The 15,765-nt window shown below is 39.6% G+C and overlaps 1 protein-coding gene across 1 annotated transcript in view; it reads right to left on the bottom strand.

Annotated features, from left to right (window-relative positions):
* LOC111551390 overlaps positions 1–15,443 on the bottom strand; it is a 47,888-nt gene extending 32,445 nt beyond the window's left edge. The window contains exon 1 of the mRNA XM_023225311.1: positions 15,158–15,443. Within this exon, the coding sequence (XP_023081079.1) occupies positions 15,158–15,443 (286 nt within the window). The remainder of the gene's footprint in view (positions 1–15,157) is intronic.
* Positions 15,444–15,765: the final 322 nt, after the last annotated feature.

Genomic DNA, 15,765 nt, shown 5'->3' with positions numbered 1-15,765 from the left:
AATCCCCATCGTCCCAGTCACCTGGCACATTCTCAGACTCTGCCTCTTCTTGTCCTTCATAGCTCACTGGTGACCACTGTCTGACAATTTTATATCTGTACTGCTTTTATTTATCAACTCTGCTCCCTTCTTACTGTTTCTATTCCAGTTGTTTATGTCCCATTACTTCCCACCTAGATGATTACAATAATTGCTTAATCTGCTCTTCTGATTTTCGAGGCCGTCTCTTCCATAAAAGACAATTCCAGACAAAAAGCTTTTGTCTAGATTAACCTTTCTGTCCTAGGAATTTATCAGTTCTTGATCTAGATCCCTCTTGTAACATTTATCTCTAACCTTCGTATAAAGTATTATTTTATTCAACAAAGATTCACTGGACATTTATTTTATACTGAGCAGTCTGTGAGAAAAGCAAGGGGGAGCAAAACAGGTAAGATATCTACCCTCATGGCACTTATAGTCTCGTGGGATGATAAACATTAATCAAATAATCACAAATATCACAACTAAAATGTGCAACCCCAAATTGCAACACACACCTTGAAGGAAGACCACAGAGTTGCTAGGAGAGCTCACAGGTCTCATCACTCTTCCAGAGGGAGGACTGTGTAGGATTCAGCCTTAGATCCTCAGTGTCTAGTCCAGAGCCCTGCACATGGAAGTGCTGAATAAGTTTCTGTTGAAGGAACATATGCATCAAGAAAAATAATCAAAACAAACAAAAAACCCCACAAAAAATGAAAAAAGAATAAAACAAAGAAAAAAAAAGCCTCATATACATCTACTTCTGTCATATAAGTGTGTGACCTTTTCTGTACTACACAATACTGAATAAAACACACGCAGGATGTTCCCTCAAATACCAACCTCAACACGTAGCCATGTTAGCTCTTTGCTTTTGTTTCCATGACCACAAGTCCATGGGGCATCTAATCTCTAAACACACCCTATTTTCTTTGCCAGCATTACAACATGTAGAAACTTGTTATCCTGGTAGCATTACCAAGAATAATTGTTGCTTTATGGTGAAAGTTTTTATGCACGCTTTAATACTTTGCTGTTATCACCAACACAAACCCATCACCCCTCTTCCTTACAGTTTGGAATGTTTGCTGAAGATGTCAAACAACATTGTTTCTTTTGCCTCATGGGAAACTGGGTCATCCTCCAGCTATCCTTTGTGTCATTTGCCAGCTTCCTCTCCATCTCCAAAGCTGTTTGAGTATTACCTCTTCATCCTCCCGCTCTTACCTTTTGTCTGTCACTCTTTCATCTTTCTGCTATTGTGATCATGTAATTTTTGGAGTCAGCTTTTCGCTGGAACACTGACTGACACATATCACTTGGCTTATTTTATCTCTATTTTTTTTCTTTTTTACAATACTATTACATAATTCGTTTCAAGAAGTACTTTTGTGCATAGAATCTCAGGTCTGATTTGGGTGTGTGTGTTGTTTCCAGCTTTGAACAAACAAGGACTGGAAAAGATGAGCTTATTTGTCATGGTAGGAAATGAAAAACTGCAAAAAAAATACAATAAATCTCACCAACAGAGTGTGTTATATAAATAAGGGAGCAACTACGTGTCAAGAAATGCAGAGCCATGATACTGAAGACAATTTAATGACCTGGAGATACAATGCAGTATTAAATAAAAAGCATTTTCACCCCAATATTTTAACATTATATAGTATATTTACATATATGTAGGGAAAAATACTGAACAACTATACAAAAACGTGACTAATGATTTTCTCTGGGTGATGGAATTTTATTTTCATATATATATACTTTTTTTTTTTTTTGAGAGGGAGTCTCGCTCTGTCCCCCAGGCTGGAGTGTAGTGGTACAATCTCAGCTCACTGTAATCTCTACCTCCCAGGTTCAAGCAATTCTCCTACCTCAGCCTCCCAAGTAGCTGGAATTACAGGCGAGTGCCACCAGGCCTGGTTAATGTTTTTGTATTTTTAGTAGAGACAGGGCTTCACCATGTTGGCCAGGCTGTCTCAAACTCCTGACCTCAGGTCATCCACCTGCCTCAGCCCCGCAAAGTGCTGGGATTACAGGCGTGAGCCACTGCACCTGGCCTCGTCTTATATTTTGTATTTTCATTTTTTGAGACAGTCTTGCTCTGTCGCCCAGGCTGGAGTGCAGTGGCACAATCTCTGCTCACTGCAAGCTCCACCTTCCGGGTTCAGCCCATTCTCCTGCCTCAGCCTCCCGAGTAACTGGGACTACAGGCGCCCGCCACCACGCCCGGCTAATGTTTTATATTTTTAGTAGAGACGGGGTTTCACTGTGTTAGCCAGGATGGTCTCGATCTCTTGACCTTGTGATCCACCTGCCTCGGCCTCCCAAAGTACATATGTTTTAAAGGGAAAGGGATTCTATGCAGTTTGGGAGCAAAGCAGATCCCTATTTATAGCCACAACTCTTGTCTCATAAATTTGATTGCTATTTCATCACTGCTCTTACCAACCAGGTGTGTGAGGAGCAATACCAACATAGTGCTCTCTTGTTCTTTTTCTTTATTATTATTTTACAATCTCAAGCGCAACAGTACAAGAAAGTCCAATTGTTTCAAGTGAAGGAGTCACAATGACCTCATCATTCTCATTGTAAAAAGCTATTTTATGTCTATGTCAAAAAGAATTTGCCTATTGTATTTACATCCTGTTTGTTAGGTGAAGGCAAATGTTGGCTCCCTGGCTAAGTGTCTTGATTAGATCTACCTATTAGTAATGGTAATCTTGGGTTTGTATGAAAGTCAGCTCTAGGAAAAATGGAGAAATAGGGTCTGTGTGTGTGTGTGTGTGTGTGTGTGTGCGCGTGTGCTTGTGCATTTTGTGTACTTGTGCACTCACATGTGCTCATGTCATCCCTAGAGATTTGCTTCTGGGGAAAATAAAGGGTGAATTTTGAGATGGTTGGTTTTTATTTTTCTCTGAAGATATTTTTTGAACTTTTTGGGGATACAAGTTTTGAGATATTTTCAAATAAATTATTGCTTAAGATTAGATTCTAATGTATGTCACTAGAAATTAACACATTGTAATATAGTTTCAGAAATATGTGCCATAAGAAATTTTTGTTTAAAAAGTATTTGCAATTGGCAAAGCACAACTCTTATCTTCTGAGAGCAAGCAAGACAATACTACTCCACTTCAGCATTGCTCTCAGGGTTCAAATAGCCAGAGTCCTGTGACTCTGATCTTAATCAAGACCTCTGGGCCTTAAGTCACTTATCTAAGAAGTGAGAGGGTTGAGTTAGATAATCACTGAGATCTCCCACAGTTCTTAAAAGGAAAAGCATTTTTGTTTATATCTGGAGTGAAAATGTAGAGTTGTAAAATAAAGAAGAGATTTGGTGCTTTCTTTATTGCATTCATTTATGATCTAAACGTTCAGTAGGAAAAACTCCCATTTTCCAAGCTGCGTTTCAAAAGACTGGATGTGGAGTTAATAGTTGATAGAAGCTTCTATTTAATTCATCCAAAAAATTTAGGAAGCACTTGTGAGATGGAAGGGGAAGGAGACTTATTCTGAGATGCTCCAGAGGGCAGACTTGGACCAGTGAATGCAAGTTATGAGGAGGAACATTTAGACTAAATTAGAGGAAGAGATTTCTAAAGTTTCAACTGCATAAAAGTAGAGCTTTTTCAAGAGGCACAACTCTTTGTCTCTGAATGGGCAGAGGAATAGGCCAGCTCATTTACTGGTGATGTTTGCAGAGGGTGCCCATATATCAGACAGAAAGTCGTGCCAGACACCTCAATGTCCTATCCTGGGCTGGGGTTCTTTGATGCAATGTGACAGTGTACTTTGGGAAATGACAGAATACACAGTCTTTTCCGGTGTTTGGAGAAAGAATGAGCCTAGTATTTTCACAACATAGCCTTTGTAGCTCTAATTTCTCTTTCCTGCTCTGATGGTGTCACCTTCTGTACTGGTGATGAAGCTCATTATGTTTGGAATAGTAGTCAAGGTATAAGTAACGTGAGAAAGAGATGCAAAGATTGGTTTCATCCAATTTATCTGAGGGATCCAGCTGAGACCAGAAAAGGCAATCTGCCTTGGAGACCATGAAGAATGTTTCCATGGATAATCAAGGAAAACGGGGTCCTAGTTTCCGTATAAGACTGCACATACCTGTTGAACTGGAATTTGTACTTTCTTCTTCCCATTTAGTGTGAAAGAAGAAAAGGAAAGAGAATAAGCAAATGAGAAAGAAAAGAAACTTTATGAGGAATGCAAGCCTCCTGCAAATGATCAGGCCCAGAGAGGCAAAGGAATGAGGCAGCAGTCATGCTCCACTTCTCCCCTGGAGCTAAGCTCATCATCTCTAGAATCTGCTTGCTCTAGACTGACTGTCGCCACAAGTAGCTGTAAATTAACCTAACAATGCCGTGCACTGGACACCATAACTAATATCCTATAGTTTAAAAATATATAGCCAATTACTAATCATTTTCATTTCCATAAACCAATGGGAATTTCTGACAACTTGTCTGCCTTGTTGCCTTTTAAAACCCGCTTGTAAGAAAGGTTGAATGAAGCTCATATCCAAAGTTACTTGGGTCTGAGTCTTCCAGGCAGCTGTCCTCATCTTGGCTCAAGTAAACACTTTAAAATTATATTTTGTGCCTTAGCCTCTTCCATGAGGTTGCCACAAATAACGATTATCAGTAGGAAGATGACTAGAAGCATTTTAAAAATCCAACTGAGCAGTCAAAACAGCCACTAAAGGTCAGAGAAGGTATTTTTTTCTTGTAGTTTGTCTAAAAGAAAAATAAATTACCATGATGAAACAAAAACGACAAAACAGGAGAAAATGCCATTTGCAGGAGAAGACTGCAGGTGAAATAGCCCAGAGGTTGAAGTCACTGCTCAGGGCCAGACAGGTGGGAAGTTTCTTTGGCTTCTCCATCTTTTATTTATTTATTTATTTATTTATTTATTATTTTATTATACTTTAAGTTCTAGGGTACATGTGCACAACATGCAGGTTTGTTACATATGTATACATGTGCCATGTTGGTGTGCTGCACCCATCAACTCGTCATTTACATTAGGTATATTTCCTAATGTTATCCCTCCCCCCTCCCCCCATCCCACGAGAGGCTCCAGTGTGTGATGTTCCCCACTCTGTGTCCAAGTGTTCTCAGTGTTCAATTCCCACCTATGAGTGAGAACATGCGGTGTTTGGTTTTCTGTCCTCGCGATAGTTTGCTCAGAAGGATGGTTTCCAGCTTTATCCATGTCCCTACAAAGGACACGAACTCATCCTTTTGTGGCTGCATAGTATTCCATGGTGTATATGTGCCACATTTTCTTAATCCAGTCTATCATTGATGGACTTTTGGGTTGGTTCCAAGTCTTTGCTATTGTGAATAGTGCCCCAATAAATATACGTGTGCATGTGTCTTTATAGCAGCATGATTTATAATCCTTTGGGTATATATCCAGTAATGGGATGTCTGGGTCAAATGGTATTTCTAGTTCTAGATCCTTGAGGAATTGCCACACTGTCTTCCACAATGGTTGAACTAGTTTACAGTCCCACCAAGACTGTTAAAATCTTCCTGTTTCTCCACAGCCTCTCCAGCACCTGCTGTTTCCTGACTTTTTAATGATCGCCATTCTAACTGGTGTGAGACGGTATCTCATTGTGGTTTTGATTTGCATTTCTCTGATGGTGCATCTTTTTTTTTTAATTGCAGGAGAGAATTCTTCCATGATTTTGGACAGTGCCTCTTTTCTTTCCCCACAGCAAAGCTTTTCTACATTTACTATTCAGGCCACATACGGCAACTGTAAAGTAACATAGTTCACTTCTCTCAATTCTATCTGGTTATAAATTGGATCAGCATAACCTGGAGCACACAATTTAAGAAAAATGTCAAGCACAATTTTCCTATATTCAAACTTAATACATGTTAAAAGAAAATTTTGTTTACACAAAGATTAACTTGTAATTTCATAATCAAGATTCAAGAAATATTCATGCACACTGTTGAGTCAAAAAAAAAAAAAAAAGGAGGCAGGTAGGCACAGTGGCTCACACCTGTAATCCCAGCACTTTGGGAAGCCAAGGCGCAGATCATTTGAGCCCAGGAGTTCAAGACCAGCCAAGGAAAAAAAGCAAAACCCCCCCCCCAAAAAAAAAAAAAAAAAAAAAAAAATTAGGCTGGCATGGTGGTGTGTTTCTGTAGTTCCAGCTGCTTGGGAGGCTGAGGCAGGAGAATTGCTTGAGCCTAGGAGGTCGAAGCTGCAGTGAGCTGTGATCATACCGCTGCACTCCAGGCTGGGAAACAGATGGAGACCTGGTCTCAAAAAAAGAAGATGAAAATCCTGCCATTTGTGACAACATGGATGGATCTGGAGGGTATTGTGTTAAGTGAAATAAACCAGGTATAGAAAGACAAATAACAAATGATCTCACTTATATGGGGAATCTAAAAGTCTATCTCAGAATTAGAGGGTAGTGTGGTAGTTACAAGGGTATGGTGTGGTGGTGGGGATGTAAGTCAAAGGATACAAAGTTTCGGTTAGATAGGAAGAATGCCTTCAAGAGATCTATTGTAAATATGATGACCATAGTTAATAAGAAAATCTTGTATTCTTGAAAACTGCTAAGAAAGTGAAAGTTGAGTGCTCTCACCACAAAAATGATAACTATGTGAGATAACACATATGTTAATTAGCTAGATTTGGTCATTCTACAATGTATATATACTTCAAAACATCATGTTGTACATGATAAATACAGACAATTTTATCTGTCAATTAGAAAGTTTTTAAAGAAATATTCATGCAAAAGAGAAAGTTATCTTACATGGAAACAAAAATGAACACTTGTTCTCAAGATTGCAATTTATACCTAAATGTATAAAGCCAAATAAATGTATGCATTCTCTATACCTTAGCTTCAGCTTTAAAGAAACTCTGCAATGGTTTGGGGTTCTAGAGTTTGGTATCTCCATTTGTCACGTTCAAATGTCAGTAAAGTTTTATGCTAGAAATTATTTGGAATTATTCCAATATGTATTCATTCAGGATCCAGGAAATGTTCGAGAAAAAAAGGGGAAAAAATGAGAATTTGAAAAGGTATGTTAAGTTTTTACTATTGACTAAGAAAGAAAAAAAATTAGAAACAAACAAACACATAAAAACCCTGTTTGCTTCTCAGCAGATGAATTTTTAATGTTGCTGGCCAATTATTCTAAGGCAAGAGCAAAGTCAAGAGTTTCCTCAGGGAGGTCTTATCTTTAGGAGAAAATAACAGATGGAATCACATCATGTTAATAAAGCAATTATGTATGCATACACAGTTTAAGAGATGTAAAGGATTTTAGAAATAATACGATGCAAATAAAAGAGACAAATGTTTACCCCTAAACTTCTGTATGAGCAGGAATATAAAAACATCCATAATTGTACCACTTAAAAACATCATTGTTAATATTTTGGTGCATTTCCTTTCTGTCTGTGTCCATCAATCAAAGTTGGGATTACATCGTATTCATTTTTACTTTAAATTGCATTTTTTGTACAACATATCGTGTTGTTAAATAATCTACAAAAACACTGATTTTTAACATCCTCATAACCTTTCATTAAGAAAGTATTTATCATATGCCCCGTGGTGGACGAAGTATAATGGTGTTTTAACTCATGTAATCCTTAGGAGATCCTGAGGAAGCATTAGTATTATTACTGTTATTATCCCTATTTTTTCACAAATGGGGGAAACTGAGGTTAAGGGAGGTTAAGGAACTTTCCCCAAGACGACACACAGCTGGGCTGTGACTTGCAATGATTTGCATCTAACTCTAATGCCAATATGCTTAATGATTATGGTAAACTTTCTCTATGTGAGAAATGTAAATGATTCAAATGAAATGTCAAAATCTTTTTTTTTAACTCGTCAGAAGATCAAGTAACATTTTTCAGGTGTACTGACTAAATCGCCACAACCGCTGTGTGAATTGCATCTTTCCTTAGAGAGTAAATAATACTGTCTGTTTATCAAGGTCTTCAGTTTTCATTTACACTTGTTTGATTTTTTAAAGGCCACTACATTTTGTCTATGCTTGGAGAATACTATAAGCCTACCTGAAAACTATGTAAGGAAATCCAAATAACAATATATTTTGCTTCTTTTTCAGAATAGCGTTATATGAATAATAAATTAAAACTGAACAAAGTGTTGTTTTGGACATTGTCATTTACCATGTGCCATATTGTACTGTAATTCTCTCATTCTGTGTGTCCTCATTCCTGTTTAAATTGTAAGCACCTTCAGTAATTATATCATTTACTGCATTTTCAGAGTTGAGTGCATCTTGTAAAATAGTTATTCAATATTTGCTTCCATCCAGCTACTTGGGCGGCTGAAGTGGGAAGATCTCTTTAAGTCAGGAGTTTGAGGCTATACTGTGCTATGATTGTGCCTGTGAATAGCCATTGCACTCCAGCCTGGGCAACATATCAAGATCCTGTCTCTTAAAAAAAAGAAAATTTAAAAAATTTGTTTGCAATGTACATAATGGTGTTCATGTTTCATGTATCAGTAACTAAATACAAAGTACTTAAACACTAAACAATAGTCCTCTTAAATAAATTGGTCTTTATAGATAATATTGTCTCTGTGGCAAAGATAATGTTAAGTGATCAACAAACTAGGATCAGTTACCTCTTGGGCACTCAGGAGACTACATAGCCCAGTCTCCTTAGTGTTTAAATGGGACCACGTCCATGTGACTTAGTTCTGGCCAATAGGATGCGGGCAAATGATGCATGGCAAGTTCTAGTCCTTACTCTGTACAGCCTCCTCTATGTTATGATCTCTCTTTCTTGCTCTTTCATTCTCTGTCTCTCTGTCTGCTGAATACAGAGAGAATTAGTAAGGAAGACAAATCCAAGAGATTCATGAATCTCCATGTGGAAGACCACAGTCTGAATTCTAAATTTGACTGTGATGTGAGCTATTGAGATTTGGGGGTTGTTTGTGATAGTCTCTAGCATCCTATTGTGTTTATCAGGTATTGAGTTTCAGTTGTGCCTCAGATACATACCAACATACCCTCTACTATCACATCTCTCTTCCTTTCCCTCATGCTGTTCTCTCAGCCTGACATTTCCTCTTTCCATATTTTTATCTATTAAAACTCTACATATGACAGAGCTCAAATGCCCCTTACATAAAGCTTTGTTTCATATCACAGACAAAATAATCTTGCTCCACTGTAACCCATCACAGAATTTTCTTCCCATATTCCACATCCATAGTTGAGTGCTGGTCACCATTGTATCCCTAATGCCCAGTGGTTAGCACTTACAACAATTATCCAACAAATGAATGAATTAGTGCATTTCATTTCTCTCACAGGTTTGATACATTCCCTGTGTATAGGATCATGTCTCATTCATCTTTCTACTTCCCAGTTGACAAGCGCAGAACTTTGAACATAGTAGATACTCAAAAAATGTTTGTGGAATGGCTAAGGTATTATTACTGATGATTGAGAGAGGTGCATTTTTAAAATATAAGTGTTCATCAGAGTTTTATAATTCTTCAAGTATTTAATAACTTTCACAGAGGGGAAATTTGTCATTAAATTTAATCTAAATTCCTTTTGTTGCAATTTCAAGTCTTTAATGATTCTTGGTTCCCCTACAGTCACAGCACTTTTGAACAGGAAGAGGCTCAGTTCTCAGAAGCTATTTCTGTCTTGACTGATATATTTACAGAAGAGGTGGTAATGATTCAACTGCTCTAAATCAATACTGCTGAATTATTTCAGGAAAGACAGGGTTTTTAGACACTTCTCCCTCCATATATTCTTTTTCCCTTATGGTTTCTATAATTAGTCACAAATTTATGCTTGTATGAAGGTGAAAAATTGAATATCATTATTTGGGGAGAAGTGAGGGAGATGGCAATTGGTGACGCCTACTCTGTTGCTGAAGGCTCAGTAAGTAGTACTATAAATAGAAAAGAAACTAGGCCAGGCACGGTGGCTCATGCCTGTAATCCCAGCACTGCGGGAGCAAAGAAAAGAGGATCACTTGAGCCAAGAGTTTGAATCCAGCCTGGGCAACATAGGGAGACCCTGCTTCTACAAAAAAATTTTAAAATTAGCTGGGGTGGTGGCCTGCACTTGTAGTCCCACTACTCAGGAGGCTGAGGTGGGAAGATCACTTTAGCCCAGGAGTTTGAGGTTGTTGTGAGGTATAACTGCACCACTGCATTCCAGCCTGGTGACAGAGTAAAACCTGGTCTCAAAAATTAAATAAATAAAATATTTATTTCCCAATTATAAAATCAAGAAATGTGTATCATATGAGTAAAATGGTAAAAGTTGCATGGAATTAATTATCAAGAATTTGTAATTACCCAAAGCATAAACACAATCTTCTGATTTCAGAAAATATGTCTAAGCTTTGAAAAAGCCCACCGTGGTTGTTATTGCACTGAAATGGCCTCCAATCATATCCTGAAATGCAAAAATATATGTTTATTGCTAACTATTATAAAGACAGCAAAATAAGATTTTATAGTTTAACTATACAGTTAATATCCAAATATATTTTTGTAAAACTTCAAACAATAAGGAAGATGTACAAAAGAAAGGGCCCTTTTGACAACCTCCTTCTCCCCTCACTTGCCCTTTCCTTCCCAGAAGTAGCCTCAGTTAAGGGTGTTTTATTCCTCTAGACTTCTGTGCAATTGCAAAACAAGCATATTCTTATACAAATAGGATAAAAAGTAGCTTTTATATAAATATTGCTGAAATGTGTTGGATATGTATTCCCCTCCAAATCTCATGTTGACATGTAATCCCCAGTGTTGGAGGTGGGGACTAGTGGGAGATGTCTGCATCATGGGGATGGGCCCCTCATGAATGGCTTATCACCTTAGTGATGACTGAGTTCATGCAAGATCTGGTTTAAAGTGTCGGGCATCTCCCACTCTCTCTCTCTCACTCCTGCTCTGGCCATGTGACAATGCCTGCTCCTGCTTCTCCTTCCGCCACGAGTAAAAGCTTCCTGAGGCCTCCCCAGAAGCCGAGCAGATGTCAGCACCATACTTCCTGTAAAGCTTGCAGAACTGTGAGCCAATTAAAGACTTTTCTTTGTTAATTACCCATCTCAGGTATTTCTAGCAATGCAAGAACAGCCTAATACCGTTGCCTGCTCATTTCACTCCCCGATTTCATAGAGTTGGATATCTTTTTCTTACTGATTTGTAAGAGTCTTTTTATTAATTCTAAGCCCTCCTTTTTTTGCTATAAATGTTGCTAAAATTTTCTTCCAGCTATGAGACTTTTAAATTTTGTTTACGTATCTTTTGTCATATAAAAGTTTTCAGTTTTTAGGGAGTCAAGCCTATTAATCTTTTCTATACAGTGGCTTCTGAGGTTCGTATTTTGTTTTTGAAATCTTCCTGATTATAAAAACACTTGCCTGTATTTTTGTGTAATGGCTTTGTTCTTTATTTATTTTTGCTATGGTGAGAGATAAGGATCATGTCATCAAAGCAGTGTGTCTCAATGACCATTCTGACCTTCCAGACTTCCATAGAACCAGGGTTTGGGGATGCGAGTCTCATTCTACCAATCAGAGGTTCTCACAAGAGACTTTGATTTGAACTGAATTATTTTGAGAGAAAGAAAGGGCACGCGGCATTCACTTTGCAGGCTTGGGTCGTAGCAGAAGTAGCAAGGTCTCAAATCAGCAACTATGGTGGCCGCTTCTCGTCAGGCAGATGAATTCCTGTTTTGGCAGCTTCCTGAGAAGTGGTGTGGTTCTGAAGTCACTGCTGTGGTAGAAACTTCTGATTTCTGCAGCTTCCCCTTTTGTAGTACATGCATCAGTTCCTCGGGCTGTTTAGTTCTGTGGTTTGGTTTTGCTGGTCATTCCTTAAAATAAAGACTGGAATCTTTTTCTTCATGAATTTGCTGCAAGATTTGTGTACTCCACGTACCCTTTAATATGTTCCTTTTACCTTATGTTCTAATAAAGGTTCCTTTTACCTTAAGCTAGTTTGAAAGAATTTTATTGTTTGAAACTAAGAACCTTGACCAAACAAATATGACATTCTGTTTTTGCCCCGAATCTGTTTAAACGCCATTTATTGCACAACCTTTTTCCTACCTGAAATGCCTCTTTTCATAAGTCTTAATAATTATATTTGAAGGATCAATTTCTTCATTTTTATCTATTGTATTGATCTGTTTACCTACTTTTGTACTGATTCCACACAGGTTTTTTTTTTTTTTTTTTTTTTTTTTTTTTGAGATGGAATTACGCTCTTGTTGCCGAGGCTGGATGGCAATGGCACGATCTTGGCTCACTGCAACCTCCACCTCCCCAGTCCGAGCGATTCTCCTCCCTCAGTCTCCTGAGTAGCTGGGATTACAGGCGCGCACCACCACGCCCAGATAATCTTTTATTTTTATTTTTTGTATTTTTAGTATAGATGGGGTTTTTCCATGTTGGTCAGGTTGGTCTCTGAACTCCCGACCTCAGGTGATCCACCCGCCTCGGCCTCCCAATGTGCTGGGATTACAAGCGTGAGCCACCATACGCAGCTGATTCCACACAGTTTTAGTTGCTATAGTTTTATATGATGGCTTACTATGAGTAGGGATGTTTCTTTCCATTGATCTACTTTTTCAGAATTTCTTCAGCTGGCCATGAACATATTCCTTCCCAAATAAACTTCAGAATTATTTGGCTGAGTTGCATAAAATGTACCATCAACATTATGATTTCATTTACATTAATGTAGAGTTTCATTTGGTAAAATACTTTAAAACAGTGGTTTCCAAACCTTTTGGTGTCAAGACCCCTTTATATTCTTGAAAATTAATAAAGACATTACAGAGCTCTTGTTTATGTGGGATATATTAGTTAATACTTATCTTGTTAGAAATTAAAACTGAAAAATTTAGAAATATATATTAACTAATTAAATATAATGATAAAATGTATTGTATGTTTATTAGGAAAATAACTATATTTCCCAAAAGTGTTAGTGAGAAGAATGGCATTATTTTACATTTTTGCAAATCTCTTCAATGTTCAGAAGAGACGTGGATTCCCATACTGGTACAGCAATCAATCTGCTGTGATATGTTGTTTTGATTGAAGTATACAAAAAAAATCTGCCTTACACAGATATGGAATTGGAAAAGGAAAGAGTGCTTTAATAGCCATTTCAGATAAGGTGGATATTTTCCTTTGCTACTGCACTGCAACTTGATAAGTAGTATTTTCATAGAGGTTAGCTAAAATGCTGAATCTGAAAATTTGTCAATGAAATCTTTTTACTCGGATTCTTTAAAAGCCATTGATCTATCTTGTACTTCTAATTAGATCTTTTATTTATGTATTTTGCAACATGATTCACTGATCATCTGGCAAACATTGGTTCACTGAGTTATGGTGATCTTCCAAATATTAACACATCTTATATGAAATCAAGATAGCACACTCATTAATATTACCACTGATCTGATTGGAAAAGACTTCAATCATTGAGAAGCTGACATGCTCATTATGATAAATCCAAATTACCCAAAATTTTAAGTTTCATCTAAAAGCTTAAATTTTTGTTTTTTGTCATTATTTTTTATTATTAGAGATGGGATCTCACTACATTACTCACGGTGGTCTTGAACTCCTCGCCTCAAGTGATGCTCCTGCCTCAGCTTTCAGAGTAGCTGGGATTACAGATATGAGCTACCCCACCTGCTAAAAGCTTGAATTTTCTCCTTAGCAATAAACACAGTCAGTTTTCTTCGAAGCAACAGGCTCACCTCATTCCCTTTGTTATTTTTTATTTATTTATTTATTTTTTTGAGATGAGTCTCGCTCTATCGCCGAGGCTGGAGTGCAGTGGCCTGACCTCCACTCACTACAAGCTCCACCTCCCAGGTTCACACCATTCTTCTGCCTCAGCCTCCCGAAAAGCTGGGACTACAGGCTCCTGCCACCACTCCAGGCTATTTTTTTTTTTTTTTTTTTTTTTTTTGTATTTTTAGTAGACATGGGGTTTCACCGTGTTAGCAAGGATGATTTCAATCTCCTGACCTCATGATCCACCTGCCTCAGCCTCCCAAAGTGCTGGGATTACATGCGTGAGCCATCGCACCCAGCCACTTCATTCCCTTTTAAAGAAAATGTCAGCCCAATACCCCAGAGTTTTCTGTTATTTGTTCTTTCAAGTAAAAACAAGCTTTCATGAAAAAAAGAGAGTAAATTATCAGAAAAAAATTTTTGTTTAAACTTTATACAGCTTTTTGGAGATCAGAATTGAGGATAAGGAAAAGTGGGCCTGAATTGCATTTACTTCATTACTGATTTCTCCATTTCATAGTTCATACCCGGGGGCTCATCATGACGGACTTCCATCAGGAATTGGTGGGTTCTTGGTCTCGCTGACTTCAAGAATGAAGCCATGGACCGTCGCAGGGAGTGTTTCAGCTCTTAAAGATGGTGTGTCCAGAGTTTGCTCCTTCAGATGTTCAGATGTGTCTGGAGCTTCTTCCTTGTGGTGAGTTTGAGGTCTCGCTGACAGGAGTGAAGCTGCAGACTTTCACAGTTGGTGTTACAACTCTTAAAAGTAGCACATCTCGAGTTGTTCACTCTTCCTGGTGGGTTTGTGGTCTGGCTGGTTTCAGGAGCGAAGCTGCAGACCTTCAAGATGTTATAGCTCACAAAGGTGGCGGGGAGCCAAAGTGTGAAAGAACAAAGCTTCCACAGTGTCCAATGGGACCGGAGTGGGTTGCCTCTGGCAGGCTTGGGCAGCCTGCTTTTATTCATTTATCTGGCCCCACCCACATCCTGCTGATTGGTCCATTTTACAAGAGCTGATTGGTCTGTTTTGACAGGGTGCTGATTGGTGCATTTACAATCCCTGAGCTAGACACAGAGTGCTGATTGGTGCGTTTACAATCCTTTAGCTAGACCGTGCTAGACAAAAGTTCTCCAAGTCCCCACGAGATTAGCTGGACACACAGAGCACCAATTGGTGCATTTACAAACCCTGAGCTAGACACAGAGTGCTGATTGGTGCATCTACAATCCTCCAGCTAGACATAAAAGTTCTCCAAGTCCCCATTAGACCCAGGAGCCTACCTGGCTTCACCTAGTGGATCCCACACGGGCGCTGCAGACCCAGCTGCCTGCCAGTTCGGCACCGTGCGCCCGGACTCCTCAGCCGTTGGGTGGTCGATGGAACCGGGGACCGCGGAGCAGGGGGCGGCGCTCCTCAGGGAGGCTTGGACCGCGCTGAAGCCCATGTTGGGGGCGGGAGGCTCCGGCATGGCAGGCTGTAGGTGCCGAGCCCCTGTCCCTTGGGGAGGCTGCTGAGGCCTCGCGAGAATTAGAGCACAGCGCCGGCCGGCCCGCACTGCTTGGGGGACCCGGGGCATACTCTGCAGCTGCCGACCTGGGTGCTAAGGCCCTCACTGGGGCCGGCGGCGCCGGCGAGCCGCTCCGAGGGCGGGGCCCGCCGAGCCCACGCCCACCCGGAACTCGCGCTGGCCCGCGAGCGCCACGCGCAGCCGTGGTTCCCGCCCGCGCTTCTCTTTCCACATCTCCCCGCAAGCAGAGGGAGCAGGCCTCGGCTAGCCCAGACGGGGGCTCCCACAGTGCTGTGGCGGGCTGAAGGGCTCCTCAGGCGCCGCCAGAGTGGACGCAGAGGCTGAGGAGGCACCCAGAGTGAGGGGTGCTAGCGTGTTGTCACCTCTCAGA

The sequence above is a fragment of the Piliocolobus tephrosceles genome, chromosome 7 (assembly GCF_002776525.5).
Source record: "Piliocolobus tephrosceles isolate RC106 chromosome 7, ASM277652v3, whole genome shotgun sequence".
NCBI classification, from domain to species: Eukaryota; Metazoa; Chordata; class Mammalia; order Primates; family Cercopithecidae; genus Piliocolobus; species Piliocolobus tephrosceles.
The sequence above is the reverse complement of the archived record's forward strand: the minus strand, read 5'-3'. Positions and strand labels throughout refer to the sequence as shown.